The sequence below is a fragment of the Papio anubis genome, chromosome 6 (genome assembly GCF_008728515.1).
Source record: "Papio anubis isolate 15944 chromosome 6, Panubis1.0, whole genome shotgun sequence".
Lineage (NCBI taxonomy): Eukaryota > Metazoa > Chordata > Mammalia > Primates > Cercopithecidae > Papio > Papio anubis.
The window spans coordinates 107,154,085-107,172,763 of NC_044981.1; the positions used below are offsets into that span (position 1 = coordinate 107,154,085).

Below are 18,679 nucleotides of genomic sequence, written 5' to 3' on the forward strand. Positions count from 1 at the left end.
ACATTGTACATTCTATTTTTAGGCTAGAAATGACTACATCTGAGGTTCTCAGGGAAAATCGCTAGGGAGGAAGCTACATAAATAAATGTATATTTATTGAGGTTTTAAAATGCTAAGTGGATAAAGCACTGCTCTTTTACAGACATTTTTAAAAGGAAGTTTAGAGAAAGCTAAACGCTTAGGGAATATTTTGGAGACCCTGTCCTGATTGGTCTTGATCTGTAAATACCTTTGCCTTTGTAGCTTCACATTACATGTTTTTGTCAAATATCTCATAAAAGCAATTTTAAGCAAGTAGTTGTTCCTGCTTAAGGTTTCCCAGTCTTTGTGTCTGAAGGTAAAAAGTAAGCAGCTCTTGGCCAGGCACGGTGGTTTCACGCCTGTAATCCCACCACCTTGGGAGGCCGAGGCGGGCAGATCACCTGAGGTCAGGAGTTCAAGAACAGCCTGGTCAACATGGTGAAACCCCATCTCTACTAAAAATACAAAAATTAGCTGGGCGTGGTGGTGGGTGCCTGTAATCCCAGCTACTCAGGAGGTTGAGGCAGGAGAATCGCTTGAACCCAGCAGGCGGAGGTTGCAGTGAGCCGAGACTGCACCACTACACTCCAGCCTGGATGACAGAGTGAGACTCTGTCAAAAAAAAAAAAGAAAAAAAAAAAAAAGAGCAAACAGCTGTCTTTACATCCTGCTGACAAAGGACACAAGGACAATGGGCACAGCAAACATAACTCAGGCTACACGCTGCAAAGCCCTTCAGGAACATGTGACTAAATCATAACCTCAAAGAGTGCAATACAGTGAGAATACTTTCAGGTAGAATTTCTTTTTCTTTTTTTTCCTTTTTCAGAAATAGTGTCTTGCTTGTTGCCCCACCTCATCTTGAGCTCCTGGCCTCAAGTGAACCTCCAGCCTCAGCCTCCCAAAGTACTGGGATTACAGGCATGAGTCACCGCGCCTGGCCAAGAATTTCTAAGATCAATCCTGATTGTCTGTTACCAGAAACTCACAAGAATAACGTGAGAAGGGGAGTGCATGTACGGCAGGGGTTGGGAGAAGGCTGTAGGGGAGAAAGGGGTGTGGGGAGGACATAGGAAGGGGTTAGGGCCTGGGCTATGGGTAGGCGAGAACCAAAAATTAGTAGTATTAGAATAGTGCACTTAAAATAACTAAACTGATGATTCTGTCAAAGAATGCATAATGGGCCACAGGTGATAATTACCCTCATTCTTTAAAACAGCTTCTCCTCAGGCCACCTGACCATCCAGACCCCTGGATTTATGTAAGGGTTTATGTTAAAGTAACCTCCCCTCTTAATCAGAGAATAGCACCAACTATGATGTCATCAATTAAACATTTACAAACTATGGACAAGGGAATACAATTACAGTTAATGAAAATTTAAATTAAAAAAAAAATGTTTGCTTAGACTCCCTGTGGCCACAAAGAAACCCCCACCCACCACCACCACACACACAACAGGCCAGGAGCCTCTCAGTGTTGTCAAATGTCCCTTTTCTCTCCCTAGCCCTAAACATCTGACCTACGCAAAGACCTGAAAACTCCAAGCTGGGCATCCCTTCGACAGGACTACAATTACGGTCAGGATGAGATTTTTGACTGGGGTGCTCTGAACACTCTGAGACACTCGAATCCACAAGTCTCATCTCAGGGTAAACAGGCTGTGGCTGCTGGATCCTGGAAAATCAGCACCATGGGTAAGACATGGTACAAAGAAAACTCTGGGATAACCGTGTCTCCTTCAGGCTCTTTGATCTGTCCCATCACCTCCACATGGCCTCCCACCCTGCGGCACAGCTGCACTGCCTGGGGAGCTGAACGCCCCCTAGCTGTGAGCAGGGTGAGGCCCCTTAAGAGGGGCAGGCAGGGCCTGAGAGGATGCAAGCTGGGCTCATGGGGGCAGCTCTCCCTCAGCAATGTCAGCAGCTGTGTTCTTGTTGGATCCCAAAGTCTTCCACCTCCTGCATTCTTCTTGGCAGTTTTGGCTTCCTCCTTAAAACTATTTTGTACTTTGGAGTTTAAATGGCATATCCTGGTTGACCAACAGTTCCACTCAGGGGCGTAAGTTACTGTCTTTAAGATTCTACAAAATTGAGGCTGAGCGTGGTGGCTCACGTCTGTAATCCCAGCACTTTGGGAGGCTGAGGCAGGTGGATCCCCTAAGGTCAGGAGTTCGAGACCAGCCTGACCAACATGGTGAAACCCCGTCTCTACTAAAACTACAAAATTGGGCTAGGCGTGGTGGCGGGTGCCTGTAATCCCAGCTACTCGGGAGGCTGAGGCATGGGAATCGCTTGAACCCAGGAGACGGAGGTTGTGGTGAGCCGAGATCATATACCATTACAATCCAGCCTGGGCAACAAGAGCAAAACTCTGTCTCAAAAAAAAAAAAAAAAAAAAAAGGAAAGAAAAAGAAAAAAAAAGATTCTATAGAATTACAGAAAATGATACACCCTGTTATACATTTTCCATGTAAACTGTTGAACTTGTGTCACTTGGGATCAAGCCCTTGTATCTACGCAGCCAGCACAGTGCCACTCCACTGCTTGACACCTTTTGCCCCACTCTGTCCTCCAAACTGCTGCCTGATTAATCATCATGCTTTGTCCTCAGCTTAAAAACTTGTATTCCCCCCTTGAATGCAGAGTATAAAATAAACCTTACCATCTGAACCTTGCCTACAGGACCACTATGGGCTGAATGTGTCCCTCCAAAAACAATACATACGTTGAAATCTTAATGCTTTAGGTGATGGTATTAGGAAGTGGGGCCTTTTTAAAAGGGGCAGTGATTAGGTCATTGTTTGGAGTGCGATTTATGGGTGTAGTGTGAATGTTATCATAGTTAGTGTGTGAGTGCAGATGTCTGACAAAACGCCCAGAATGTCCAAATCTGTTTAGACCAACTGTGTGGGGATATTCCAATTTGGGATGGCATCACATGCTAGGGCGCACCAACCTTCAAGATAACCAGACACAGACGGATCCCTGTACAGGGACTATAAAAGGAGAAGCCCTCAGGCAGCTCGACCTGCTCTGCTGAGACACAGACTCATGAGGATGAGACGCTGCCACTCAGAAAGGGACCCGGAGTCAGGCTTGCCATCTCCTCGACTGAACGCTTCAGCCTCAACGTTCCAGCCTTGACGCCAGAGGAAGCTATTCCCAGATGGCTGAGGACTTCTGTGACCAATCCTGTGCCTATTCATGTAAGATCCCCAACCTGTTCCTAACAGGTGAAAAACGAGAGTTGTGTGTAGCGAGAATGGGGATAAAATACCTATATTTGTTAAGAATTGTCTGCGTGCCAATAAACCGTGTGATTCAAGCATTAAGTTACAGCGTCTTTCATCCTTTGCCGCTTAATCCACTGCGCAGGACAGTCATAACGGCAGAGCCCTCATAAACAGGATGAGTGGCCTTATAAAAGGCGGCCCGGAAAGACCCCTTGCCCCTCATGTCATGCTACAATACGGTAAGAAGATGCTAGAATACGGGAAGAAGATGCTTCTAGAAACCAGAAAGCAGGGCCTCACCAGATACTGAATCTGCCGGCGTCTTGATCTTGGACTTCTCAGCCTTCAGAACTCTGAGAAATAAATTGCTCTTGTTTATAAACCACCCAGTTTAAAGTATTTTCTTCCAGACTAAGACACAGACTGAAAAAGCTGCATTGCCTGTCCAACCTAACCGCCAACTCTCATCACTTCCCAAACCTTTAACTCCAGGGTGCTCCAGAGCCCCAGGCCACCACTCAGTCACTTCCAGTTGTCTCTCCATGCTTGCCCAACCCCCTCCCAGCCTGGAAATCCTTCACATCTCTCAACAACTTTTTTTTTTTTTTTTGAGGCGGAGTCTCTGTCGCCCAGGCTGGAGTGCAGTGGCACGATCTCAGCTCACTGCAAGCTCCACCTCCTGGGTTCACACCATTCTCCTGCCTCAGCCTCCTGAATAGCTGGGACTACAGGCGCCTGCCACCACACCTGGCTAATTTTTTTTTTTGTATTTTTAGTAGAGATGGAGTTTCACTGTGTTAGCCAAGATGGTCTCGATCTCCTGACCTCGTGATCCGCCCACCTCGGCCTCCCAAAGTGCTGGGATTACAGGCGTGAGCCACCACGCCTGGCCTCTTAACAACTTTTTAACACCATATTCTTCCAGGAAGTCTTCATTTCCTCAAGATCACAATACAACCTCAACCCTCTCATCTCCCACCATATTTGATGACTATACCAGCTGTCACCTAACTTAGATCATTTTAGAAGGTCCTTTAGTTTCATGTTCACAAGGTTTGCTCTCTAACTAAATTATAACTTCTTAGAAACGGGGTCCCTATTTTATAATTATTTTTATTTCTTTAAGCTAGATGCATCTATTAGGTACACCAGTATTTGCAGATGGGAAAATAAGCAAGAGAAAAAGAACTGAGATGGGAGAAAGGCAACATGAGATATGAGAAAAGGAGAAGCAAAGGTAGATAGAGTCAGAAGATTAATCAGGGGCAGAGGTCAGAATTATTTGGTTATTTTGCTATTGCCAATTGATACTTTATTCCAAATTCTCGGTGTATCAATGAATGCATGCCTTTAATCCGTTTCCTATTTTTAGCCAGAAATTTTTTCCTACTCATGCTTAATTCTTTTCTATTTTTTTAGACAGAGTCTCACTCTGTTCCCTAGGCTAGAGTGCAATGCACAGTCTCAGCTCAATGCAACCTCTCCCTCCCAGGTTCAAGCGATTCTCCTGCCTCAGCTTCCAGAGTAGCTGGAATTACAGGTGCCCGTCACCAAGCCTAGATAATTTTTGTATTTTTAGTAGAGATGGGGTTTTGTCATGTTGGTCATGCTGGTCTCAAACTCCTGACCTCAGGTGATCTGCCCACCTCGGCCTCCCAAAGTGCTGGGATTACAGGTGTCAGTCACTGCGCCCAGCTGGGATTATAGGTGTCTGCCACCACGTCCAGAATTCAGGCTGAATTCTTCATATATACACAGATGAAAAAATTTCCAAACAAGGTTAAACATTCAGACATAAACAGAGGTATGATTTAATTTGCAATTTAAATAAAACACCATATGTAAAATTCCTTTCTAATAAGTCACCATATGTAAATTGTTGTGTTACCATGAAATTTTTTTTCTAAAGAATCTGGTTTCTCTGTAATAACAAGTAACTAAAGGAAGAAAAATGCAAGAACCTGCTCATTATCTATCTTCATCCCATTCCTCATTCAAGTTCCCAGGTCATTTGACAACTGGTTTTGGAGGGCGCTGTAGTGGATTCTATAGCGACTCACCCAGATCCCCACTTCAAGACAGAAGGATTCCTTTCCTTCTCCCAGCTAACACACAGATCCCCTCGTGGTAACTGACCTCTACTGAAGAGAGCTGCCTTGCCCTGCTGGCCTGAGGGGACAAAGGCCGGCCACCTTGCCTCCATACAGAACTCTGAAGGGCCCTCCCAGCTCCACAGCTCGCTGTGGGACAAGCTGCATCACAATGCAACTTGTCCCTCCCAGATCTTGCTCCCTCACTCTAGGCTGGCATTGTCCCTGAGGGCATTCCCAGTAAAACTTGTCACGTCTAAATCTCTATCAAAGTCTGTCTCCTAGGAAACCTGACTTAAGATAAGGATGCTCGAAATTCCACTAACACTTGTCTAAGTGTTGAGGTTGTCTGAGCAAATGGAAATAAAAATGTTCAAACTGCTTCCCCTTCTCTAAAATGCAAATACCATAGGAACCAGCCATTTATTACATGAATATGGAACCAGAGCAGAGAAAAGAAAGCATTTCGTTAGCTGCTTCTCTGTTATAAACAGAAAAATTACTGTTTTCTTGCAATCCACAGACACAGAAACAGCTGTTATACCATATCACGTTTTCCAAAGCTATTGTATTAGACTCTTGCCTGTCTAATCTTCTAGTGGTTTTATTCTATGGATTTTGTTCAGAAAATGACAATATATGAGTGAATCATCAAGGCCAGAAGGCACTATTCAAATTAGGAATTAAGTTTGGGTCACAAAGTATTTCAGGATATACATAGAGCCGCCAAAGGTTGTAAAGCATATCGTACCACCCATGTCACAAAACAGCAAACATTAGGTACCTAAAATGAAAAGCCACAGAAACTACTTCCCCCAGGGTGTAAGAAATACCACCAAGATGTGAGCCAAGAAATACCACCAAGATGAGAGCCTGCGTTCAGTCACTGCACAAGTGACGTGAGCAACAGAAGAAAACTCAGGAGCAGACAAACAGTACCTGGTTCTCTATGGCTTTCCTGTTCTTTGGGTCGCTCACAATGGACAGCTGCAGCTCTGCCATCTTCTTCATCTTGCTGTCCATGTCTATCTTCTGAAGCAGGTTTTTGGTCTGGTTCTTCAGTAGCCGCAGTGTGTCCTCTTTCCCATGCTTCTTTGCAAAAAGGGATGCACAAGCAGAGTGTACGGCGGTGACCCAGTTTTCTAGATCTGTCTGGCTGGTGGCCTACACACAGGGAGGGAGAAAGCCTGTTTCAAATTATTTTACCACTAAAGTGCTCTCCAAAATGGCAGGCTGGGCTTAGACGTGCAAAATCCAAGAAGTACTTGCACTGCATACAAGTTGCTTAATTTCAAAAACACATTCAACCATTCAACTCAGGTTCAGAGGGACTCAGAGAACATTAGGAGCAGAGGAGAAAGCATCATGGAGCTCTGAATACGACAGGAACTAAAACCAGAAACAAGCGCTAGCCAACCACACAGCAGTGATAAGAACAACAGGGTAGACACACTCATGACACATTACGCCACTCTCTAAAAGGATGCTTGGCCGGGCGTGGTGGCTCATGCCTGTAATCCCAGCACCTGGGAGGCCAAGGTGGGTGGATCACCTGAGGTCAGGTGTTTGAGACCAGCCTGGCCAACAAGGTGAAACCACATCTCTACTAAAATACAAAAATTAGCTGGGTGTGGTGGCACATGCCTGTAATCCCAGCTACTTGGGAGGCTGAGACATGAGAATCACTTTGAGCTGGGAGGCAGAGGTTGCAGTGAGCCGAAATCATGCTACTGCACTCCAGCCTGGGTGATAGAGCGAGACTCTGTCTCAAAAATAAACAAATAATAAAACAGAAAAATTAGCCGGGTGTGGTGGTGCATGCCTGAAATCCCAGTTACTCGGGAGGCTGAGACAGGAGAATCACTTGAGCCCAGGAGGTGGAGACTGCAGTGAGAGGCTGAGATTGCGCCACTGCACTCCAGACTGGGCGACAGAGCAAGACTCCGTCTCAAAAATAAATAAATAAATAAATAAATAAATAAATGGATGCTTGTCTTCAGAATTTTAACAGAATGAGTAAGCATTAGGACTAGAATATGAAATTTTGAAAACTGGATATAAAATTACATCTGACCGAGGCGCCCAGTGAGGCTCAAGCCTGTAATCCCAGCACTTTGGGAGGCGAGGAGCCAGGCCCGGATCACGAGGTCAGGAGATCGAGACCATCCCTGGCTAACATGGTGAAACCCCGTCTCTACTAAAAATACAAAAACTAGCGGACAGGAGTGGGAAGCCTGTAATCCCAGCTACTTGGGAGGCTGAGGCAGGAGGATGGCATAAACCTGGGGAGGCAGAGCTTGCAGTGAGCTGAGATCTGGCCACTGCACTCCAGCCGGTGACAGAGAAAGCGAGACTCCATCTCAAAAAAAAAAAAAAAAAAAAAAAAATTACATCTACAGGATGGCCTCAATACAAAAAAAAAAAAAAGAATGTACATAAAAGTATACTGGGGGGAAACAAAATAACACTATTGTCTTTGAATATATGAAGGTTTTTCCTTCCTGCACTTTTCAGTGACTTCTAACACAAAGACCATATACTATTTTTATAAGAGAAAAGTATTTTATTTTTGGCTGGGCACAGTGGCTCACGCCTGTAATCCCAGGACTTTTGAGCCCAGGAGTTCAAAACCAGCCTGGGGAATACAGTAAGTCCCCAAGTCAATTAAAAAATAATAATAGGACAGGTGTGGTGGCTCACACCTGTAATCCTAGCACTTTTTGGAAAGCCAAGGTGAGCAGGTCACTTGAGGTCAGGAGTTCGAAACCAGCCTGGCCAACATGGTGGCTCAGTCTCCATAAAAATAAAAATAAAAAAATTAGCCAGGCATGGTGCTTGGGCACCTGTAATCCCAGCTACTTGGGAAACTGGGCAGAGATTCAAGTCTCTTGAACCGGGAGGTGGAGGTTGCAGTGAGCCAGGAATCACACCACTGTACTCCAGCCTGGGCAACAGACCAAGACTCCATCTCAAATAATAATAATAATAATACATTTTTAAAAGAAAATATTTTAAAAACAATAAGCAAAGTTTGAATAAAGCACAGTGGGCAAATGGAGTATTATTCTAAGCAGAAGTAGGAAAAGATACTTTCATTTCTCTTGATGTCCAGAAATAACCACACACATTAGTCACGAGGTCAAACCTCAAGTGGCCTCTGGGATCACAAAACAAATTTACCGGGGAAAACTTTGTTGTTGTTGTTGCTGCTAGACAGGGTCTCTATGCGCCTGGGCTGGAGTGCAGTGGCACAATCGCAGCTCCTGCAGCCTTGACCTCCTGAGCTCAAATGATCCTCAAGCCTCAGCCTCCCAAGTAGCTGGGACCAGAGGTACACACACCACCATGCCTGGCTAATTTTTGTATTTTCTTTCATAGAGATGGGGTCACTATGTTGACCAAGCTGATTTGAACTCCTGTCCTCAGAAGCCCCTCCCCTGCCTCAGCCTCCAAAGTGCTGGGATCACAGGCAGGAAAACTCTGAAAACTAAGGATGTTTTACCTGAATCACAAAATAAAACATTCATTTCACACTTACCCTAAAAGTCCGTAGATTTAACCTAAAAGGTTTGTTATTGTTGTTGTTTGTTTTTGCCTTCCCTACAATTCAGACTAACATAAATTCATTACTTTGCTTTAAAAGCGTCATAGAAGTTTTTAAGCAACCTTTCTGTTAAAGAAAAGGAAAATCAAATCTCCAGGCCCCTGGCTCTATTAAGCTAGTCAAGTTGGAACAGCAATACAACTAAAGGCCCAAGGGAGCTTACCTAGTGCTGGTCCCAGCAGGAGCACTAGAGCATTCTAGACTCCCAAAGTCAGCCTAGAGAACACTGTTACACTGGGAGGGCTTCTGAGGGCACCCAGGACCATCTTTATGAGATTCTAAACCCAGGCTTTTCTGAGATTTTTCCATGAAACTTCCAGTCAGATGTAACCTACAGCCAACACTGTGTGTATGTCAAAGTGCTGGGTTTAGGCGAGGGGCATTTAGAAGTAGACTTCACTTCCCAGTCTCACTCACCACCTCTTCTGAGGTTAATATTAATCACCAAGTTAAATTTATTCGGCATTTAACACACACATGATGTTATTTACTCTTAAGGTATTAGTGTAAGCCACTGGTTGAAGGGCCCCAAAGCTCAGAGGCTGGTATAGACTGAAGATCACTTACAAACTCAATGCTAACAAAGGTGCCGGATTCAAACCCAAACCTGATCTCACACAATACCGATGGCTCCAGGACCACCATGTTTCCCAACATCTCATTGGCTAGAAGTCACTGAAAATTCTAACAGTAGATAACCTGAATCTTAAGATCCTAAGACCACTTCCACAGGGAACTGAGACCTCAGCATTTGTCTATATGAGAGTTTTCCTGAAACCTCTGACATCCTGAGATTCGTGGGAAGAGCCCAGCCCCTCCATCAATATTCTCAAGCTTCATTTAAAAGCCCCAAATCTGAAGTCTCACTATTGCACTCACACTAGATGCATGAAGCTACTCCAGAACAGGGATCATGATTTTTTTTTCCCTTTGTGTGCCAAGAAGAGGCATCTCATGGGCCACAGCCTGGGACTTCAGAGGCACCTGAAAAGTGCCCTCTGGATGAATGACTGGATTGCTGATGGCCCAAGGCCCTTGGCAGTCAGGAGGCCAACATCTGTTGCTTAAGGCAAATCCAAAACCTGACTAAGCATGTATTCAATTTCATTTCCAAGTTTGCCTTTTCTGTTCCTTCTTATTCTAGCAGTACATAAACTATTACCTCCACTTACAAAGTACCGGCGAGTACCTGGAAAAGGTAGACGTCCCCAAAGGAGTTGCTGAGGCAGAACCGCCGTTTTTCTTTTCTTAGGATGTTCTGGAACAGACTGCACTATGCTGTCTTCTCTTGAGGAGCAAGAGCACACGAGGGAGCACTGCTCTGATCCGTGGAGATTCTTCCCATAGGTCTCATAAAACAGCTTGGCGTGCATCCTGTGAAACACACATAAGCAAAATCACATCGGTCATCTCTGGAGATGTAGGAAAGGACTGGGAAGGAAAAGTGATACACTTTTAAAAACAGTATAGTGATTCCTCAAGGATCTAGAACTAGATGTACCATATGACCAACCATCCCATTACTGGGATAGCAAAAGGATTATAAATCATGCTGCTATAAAGACACATGCACACGTATGTTTATTAGGCACTATTATTCACAATAGCAAAGACTTGGAATCCTTAAATGTCCATCAGTGACAGACTGGATTAAGAAAATGTGGCACATACACCATGGAATACTATGCAGCCATAAAAAAGGATGAGTTTGTGTCCTTTGTAGGGACATGGATGCAGCTGGAAACCATCATTCTTAGCAAACTATCACAAGAACAGAAAACCAAACACCGTATGTTCTCACTCCTGGAAGTGGGAACTGGTGTGAGATCACTTGGACTCGGGGAAGGGAACATCACACACGGGGGCCTATCACGGGGGAGGAGGAGGGGGAGGGATTGCATTGGGAGTTATACCTGATGTAAATGATGACGAGTTGATGGGTGCTGGCGAGTTGATGGGTGCAGCACACCAACATGGCACAGTATACATATGTAGCAACAAACCTGCCGCGTTATGCACATGCCTAGAGACTTAAAGTATAATAATAATAATAAATAAATAAAAATAAAAATAAAAACAAAAAAAACACCTGAGTGAGACAAGCATGTGACAGAAACATGGTAAACAGGAAAAGTGGCATCTGAAGTATACCTAGTTGTATCAGAATGAACTTCAACAAAAATGAGATGTCTTTGTAAATGTAATATCAGTAATAACAATACCAAATAATAAGTTGTTGCTTAACGCTTGTAAGTACTCCACATGCACTGGCTTATTTAATCCCCATAGAGGCCCGAAGGTGGGCAGGGTTATTTAACCCATTCTACTGTAACCCAAAAAGTATCCAGGACAGGTCTCGATCTATTGAGAAGTTTATTTTGCCAAAGTTATGGACATGTCCGGAGGAAGAGAACACAGAATCACAGAAATAGTCTGTGGTCTGTGCCTTCCTCCAAAGATGATGTTGAGGGCTTCAATGTTTAAAAATTAAAAGTGGGCTGGAGGGGAAAGAGGGAGAGCGTGGTAATCCACCTGCCGCAAGGGAAAAGGAGCAGGCAGGGAAACTGTCAATGACGTAATCATCCAGCACTTGGTGAATCAGCACTTCACATGAGATAAGGTGAACACAGAGTAGCTAGCTACCTGTGGGGATATTTAACCTTTTATCTGTAGCTCCTGCTTAGAAAGAAATGGAAAGGCAGCATCTCGCATGACTCAGCTTTCGGCTTAATTTTTTTTTTCCTTCTGGCATCATGAATTGGGGTCCCCAGGTTTTATTTTCCTTTCACACTAAAACTGCGAAAACCGAGAGATCGATTTACTTGCAAGGGTCCCACCGCTGCCCCGTGGAGCAGCAGGGATGTGAACTCAGACCCTCTGGCCCCAAAGCCCTTGTCCTTAAGCACATCACCACATTATTTAGAGAATCTCAATGTGAGAGGCCAAAGAACATCCCACACTCACTCACTCCACTGACCATCAATGGGAACAAGAAACTGAACATACCTCGGGGACTTTGCCATTTACGAGAAAGTAGCCATTTTGTTCTCCAAATGCGATGTAAAATAACTTAATTTTTAGTATTGCCTTTTATCTCATAGTGATAGAAAACATTACTTAGGCTAAGGGAGAAAAGTGAAACTAATAGAAAACATTACTCAGACTTAAGGCAGAAAAGTGAAACTAAATGTGCCTGAATTTTCAAACATGACTCTAAACATACTGCAACCTATGCTTTTAAGTGCTTATTTTTCCCCTCATCAGCTAACAAAGTATTGCAGGTAGAAGTTATTATGAGTTTGTTTCATTAATTAGAAATTGCATAATTATTAGACACAATTTTTAAGCAAATTAATGCTTCCAAAATGCTCACAAATGTGTCCTCTCGTATAGGTTAACTATCCCCTCAAATCTGTATCCAATAAACTTTTTTGACTACTTCTCATGTGCCAACCTCCAACATACAAATAACAATGACCACCATCCGGGTGCTTCGCAAGTGCCTTTCACATTGACAGGAAAGAAACACCAGCCTGCCTTCACTGTAAACAAATGCCTGGGCTCCACTTCACGGTACTTGATCCTACTGTGTTTGCATCCTCATTCATAGAAGTTCCAACGTTTTAAAAACTTTCCGTCTCTCCAATTTCATTACTTCCTTTAAAAATAAGTCTTGATATGAACCAACAAGTTTATACAATAGAACTGATAACGGCACATAGAAGCCAAGAGAGAAAGATGCCTGCTCCAAGCTTGGACTTCGGAAACAGTACTTTCTCCCTCCATGGTACTTTATGATCTCAAGAAACTGCGCATTTACTCCTCCCCGCAAATAAAACTCATCCAAACTAACAGGCTGACGGAACTCAAATATTACAAACCAGGGAAAGTAGCAAGAGGTTTATAGCCAGAGCTGCTTCTTGCAGTCCTGGCTAGTATCTTTTTCCAGCCACTGATGCAGCAGTTACACAATAAACCACGTCTTCCCATCAAGTAAGGCCATCCGATGCTCCGTTGCACATGCTACAAGCCATGACCTGGGGCCCGAGGACCAGGGCAAAGGTGCAGAGCAGCTCCAGCTGCATCCACGTCCAAATTCTTTCCGATGGGTTCACGTTCACTTCCCAGCTTCCCTAACACTGGAACCCCAACAGCCATGGTTTAAATCGTGGCATCTAGAGGAAATGAATGCAAACCTTGGGCCGATGCCAAAATGTCACCAAACCTAACAAGCAGTGGATAACAGACTACGAACTTGGAGGCATGAAACCAAAACAGGACATTTCACATTAGAGCCAGGCCAGGAAGTAAAACAATAGGCAGAATTTTGTGGCTATCGAATTTAAAAATCAGGAAATCAATCTTAACTCTATGACACCAAGTTCAACTTCACGGGACTCGGCACCTCTAAGGGGGCACCGGGGCCAGTGGAAAGCTGCATCCATGTGAGTGAAGCCTCTGCCGTTCACCCCGGTGCTGGGGGCCCCCAGCACTGCCCGGTCCCTACCAAGCACTAGTCTTGGCTTCGAGGGGTCATTGACACTGGACGTTCTTGCTATGGTAGCCGAAAGAGAAAACAGATTGGCGTAGCAATGGCAGTACAGGAATCGAGAGGTAATATTAGTAGAAATCTCACCCAGGGGAAGGAGGACAATTAGGCTTGGTTTTCCCTCAGATGCACCTTTTCTATGACACCCTCTTAGCCTCCCCTCCCTGCTGCTGGCCTATCTCAGGGCAGAATTACCAGTATCCTAAAATTATTTTATGAGCTCCTCTCCTGACACGGACACTCAGCCTGTCGCACATTTTGAGGGATATGTTTAATGACCTTGCCAACTCTTCAGCCCAGGAAGTCCCCAGTGAACTCCATGAAAACCCACTCATTGGAAAAGACAAATGGAAAGCAGAATTACCCTTGTTAAAAATTTATTACATCCGCTAAAGCCTTGAAAAACATTTATGTTCCTAGCATACCTACACATTCCAGGTAGGCAGGTAACCAGATGGCTTGTTCATAACGGCTCTCTCCAGAAAACTGTCTCCCATTTATTGACAAGGATACTTTAAGGATAACTTTAAAATTAGGCTTAAATGTATGTCTGTGTGTGTATACATATATACGTGTTTTTCACTAAGATTAAACCAAACAGTGAAGTCCAAACATGACAACTTGTATTCTAAGCCAAGAAATTAGAATTCAACATACAGAATTCCCAGAGGAAAGAGGTGTAGAAAAAAACCACATGGAAAAGGTTATGCTGCGGGAAAACATCTTTATCGCATGTCTTGCCTTGGCTGCAAAGGAAAGGAAGAAATGTGTGCTTGATAACATTTATACTACAAAGCACCCTTTATCCATGGATCTTGAAGTGTTTCCCAAGCAAAAAACTAGGAAAGCAGGGCCTAGCCAAGACTACAAATCTAGCAATGCTCAGTGACAACTCAGGTCTATCACTACCCCTGAAGTTGGTAGCCAGAAATTCCTGGTCTATCTATTGGGATAAAATACAGGAAGCTGCCAATCAGCTCTTCCAGTCCTTAAGTGATATCTGCCTGAGTTTCCCTCAAGAAGCCTGCAACAGCTTGGCTCTGGGCAAATGTGGTCAGTAGCAGAGAAATCAAGAAGGGAGTATCTCTCCATGTGCCCATGGCTGTCACTGTGGTTACATTCATTTAGAATCAGCCTGTCTCCCATCTATTAGTTCCATTCTAACCTCTGCACACCCAGAATAAAGTCAATGTCTCTTCTACACACTGCTGTTCACTCCCACCCAATTCTTATTTCCACCATGCTAAATATCCCTAGATCTTTCTGCCCTCCTCCATGTGGCACAGCTCTAAATCTCCTTGTCGTCACCTATGGCCCTGCTTCTCAAAGTGGTATATTCTCTCTCTCTCTCTCTCTCTCTCTCCCCCCCATCACACACACACACACACACACACACACACACACATACACACACACACACAGAGTCACCCTGGCCCCCAGTCCAGCCCCCTACCACTGGGGTGATGTATACTGGGGGTTTTCAAATCCATAGACAGGCAGGGAAGAAATTCTCAAAGAATTAATTTTAAGAAACAAATTTTACATTTAAAAAGTAGGTACATGACACATGATGGGGTAGTGTGCATCCATTCTAACTATTCATATCATGTGACTAGGAGGCAGCTTCCGTCTACGATTCACAGACAGTCCTACACGTTTACCCCTTAAGGGAATATGTTCACTCTCTCACCATTTAGGGCTCCTCCGGGAGAACCTTTTAGGGATCAATTTCCCACTTCCTAACAAATCTCCTGCAATATTGTGCCCACAAGGAGGGAAATGACCAGCTCTGACCAGGGCAAAGAAAGAAGAGACTGTCATCTCCTTTGCAAGAGATATAGCATCTCTAACGAGGTAGCTGATGATCACGGTGCATCTCTAATAAGATAGCTAAAGATCACATTTGCTCTTTGAAATCACATTTACTTTTTCAGCCACAACACCTTGGAAACACATGACCTACACATTAAACCCCAACATCTTTTTCACTCATAATGCTGTTTTGGTTTTTCGTTTGTTTTTGAGATGGAGTTTCACTTTTGTCGCCCAGCTGGAGTGCAGTGGCATGATCTCGGCTCTCTGCAACCTCCGCCTCCCAGGTTCAAGTGATTCTGCAGCCTCAGCCTCCTGAGTAGCTGGGATTACAGGCACCTGCCATCATGCCAAGCTAATTATTGCATTTTTAGTAGAGATGGGGTTTCACCATGTTGGCCAGGCTGGTCTCAAACTCCTCACCTCAGGTGATCCACCCGCCTTGGCCTCCCACAGTGCTGGGATTACAGGCATGAGCCACCGCGCCTGGCCTCACTCATAACAGTTTGCAGCCTCATTTCCCTATCCTGTCCTTGGGTAGCTATCTGACTTCTAAACCTTAAAGCAGAACTTTCTTATCTCTTTAAATTTTAATCCTGCCAGATTCAACCCATTATTTCATCTTTCCAAATCGTTTCTGTCATTCAATACAGAAATCTGCCGGTCCAGTATGAAAAAACTGGGGACGTTCTTTACCTTCCTCAGCCAGCCACAATGTCTACAAGCATCCAAATCTAGGGATGGAAAAGAGGACTGCAGTATGTGAGGGATGCTGGGCCCCTGGGCTTTGTACACCTACCGGCCTGCTAGGAAAAGGTATCACTTGGACATGAAACACCTTTGCAATTGCCCCTTTTATCAGAGGTACCAGAGGGGCTTGTGGTAACCAAAGCACGATGCCTGCCCTCCACGGTTGGGGGAGCAGAGCTCCAACTGTTCAATAAGGGGCAAAGAAAAGCTAGAAAGGGGTAATTGAGAGGGCACTGGGCATTGCACACGTAGTATTTGCAGATGTTTCTGCTCTCTCCTGTGACAGGGAAGGGCGTCACTTGACGATGAGGTTTGGCTTTTGAACAACACACTCAGCTCCTCTGACAAAGAGTCCCAGGGGGCTGTGCAGAATGCCAGAGGCTGCGAGGCAGCTCTGTGTGCATCTGCATAAATCAACGCTGTACAGATTTGGAGCTTCTTGCTTCCTCACAAGACATTTAGATTTCTTCAAATCTATACAAGGCAATTATAGTTTTTAAATGGCAATGCTTATAAAAAAAATGTTCCTCATCTCAACAAAACAAATTCTTACTCCTATTGTCTTTATGTTTAAAAAAAGACAGCTGGTTCATCAATGACAGACTGGATTAAGAAAACGTGGCACATATACACCATGGAATACTACGCAGCCATAAAAAAGGATGAGTTCATGTCCTTTGCAGGGACATGGATGAAGCTGGAAACCATCAATCTCGGCAAACTAACACAAGGACAGAAAACCAAACACCGCATGTTCTCACTCATAGGTGGGAACTGAACAAAGAGAACACTTGGACACAGGAAGGGGAACATCACACACTGGGGCCTGTCAGGAGGTGGGGGGCTGGGGTAGGGATAGCATTAGGAGAAATACCTAATGTAAATGACGAATTGATGCGTGCAGCAAACCAACATGGCACACGTATACCTATGTAACAAACCTGCATGCACATTGTGCACATGTACCCTAGAACTTAAAGTATAATAAAAAAAAAAGACAGCTGCACTTGTTAGTGACAACAACAAGTAGGCTTTGTTCATAAAGCTGGAATGACAAATCAATCCAGATGATATTCTTAGTTGCACAAGCTGGAAAGAAAACCTCTTTGGAGTTCTGAACATGTACAGAATGTGAAACTCAGAAGCTGCCTTCCAAATAACTAAACTACCTTTGGTTATTTACTTTTTTTTCTCCAAATCCAGCAAAACTATCACAGACAGTACAGGCATACCTATAAAATAAGCAATAAGTATTAAATCCAATCATTACATGAGGCCGGGTGCGGTGGCTCGTGCCTGTAATCCCAGCACTTTGGGAGGCCAAGGTGAACAAACTGCTTAAGGTCAGGAGTTATGAGAGTAGCCTGGTCAACATGATGAATCCCCGTCTCTACTAAAAATTAGACAAAAATTAGCCAGGTGTGGTGGCGCACACCTGTAATTCCAGCTACTTGTAACAATCTGAGGCACGAGAATTGCTTCAGCCTGGGAGGCAGAGTTTGCAGTGAGCTGAGATCGCGCCATTGCACTCCAGCCTGGGCAACAAAGCAAGACTCTGTCTCAAAAAGAATAAAAATAAGTAAAAAATCCAATAATTATTTATTGAACTGCATAATGCATGTGAATAGTAGGTAAAACCTATTTCACAGGTGTGAGAAAGTATCTGCAGTAAGGCAGGCCATGGATCCGGTGTCAAACCCCTCATGTGAACTCACATCAATGCTAGACTCTTGGCACTTCCTGGGAAAGAACGTGGCTGGAGGAAATGGTTCCCAGTGGCCTCAGCAGGTGACAGTGCACTCACCTTTCAGCGTTACCCAGTACTGTTTCCATTTCCTTCGTGCCACCAGCTCGAGCTTCCTTTCCTTCTGCACAGTGACCAGGGGCTTGAAGAAGAGCCACCCGGCTTTCCGGACCACTCCCTGTTCCTTCTCAAAGAGCAGATCCAGCTGTTCCAGAGAGCTGAGCGACTCGCTGCTGGACTCGGCAGTTTCTGTAGACGTTTCTATGTTCTCAGTGTTGGTCCTGCTCATTTCCAACTCTCGCATGAAATTCTCATAAATGTTCTGTCGGAGGGGATCGCTGCCAATTGCATGTGTGGACTCACTTCTCTGAGACAGGATCTGAGCAGAGCCCCCTGACCACAGAAAAGCAGACGCCTGGGAGGGCCCCTGCACATCTGTATTCAGTCCATCAGAGCGACTGTCAAAGTAGTCACTGCCCTCCTTGGACCTCGGCTCCTGTGAGAAACACACAAGATCACCCATCAGAGCTGACAGCTATCCAAAGCATCCCTTCTTGAACACAGCATAAGTGGAATATCGGTGGCTGCTAATAATATAATGCAAAGCAAGATTCTGATGACAAAAATACATCTTTAACCATCAAGTCTTCATACCAGAAAGAATTTTTAAAATAGTGTTGCCTAAGCCAACTTATATCCGGTAGAGTTAGCACCTAAAGAGGTAAATAAAACACCAAGGGCTCTCCTAAATCTAACCTATGCTTAGCGTCGAGAAATTAGTATGTTTACAACACACTAGTGAAGATTACCAGAATGATATTTCCTTCTTCATTGCTAACCATGAATCAGTATCTTCCAGGAAAGAATTCATATT

General features: G+C 44.4%; 1 protein-coding gene across 1 annotated transcript in view; it reads right to left on the reverse strand.

Annotated features, from left to right (window-relative positions):
- The window catches only part of TIAM2 (TIAM Rac1 associated GEF 2), a 133,648-nt gene that overhangs the window by 105,067 nt on the left and 9,902 nt on the right, over nucleotides 1-18,679 (reverse strand). Inside the window, 4 exon segments of the mRNA XM_031667712.1 lie at nucleotides 6,286-6,510; nucleotides 10,140-10,181; nucleotides 10,183-10,311; nucleotides 17,855-18,301. Of these exon segments, the coding sequence (XP_031523572.1) occupies nucleotides 6,286-6,510; nucleotides 10,140-10,181; nucleotides 10,183-10,311; nucleotides 17,855-18,301 (843 nt within the window).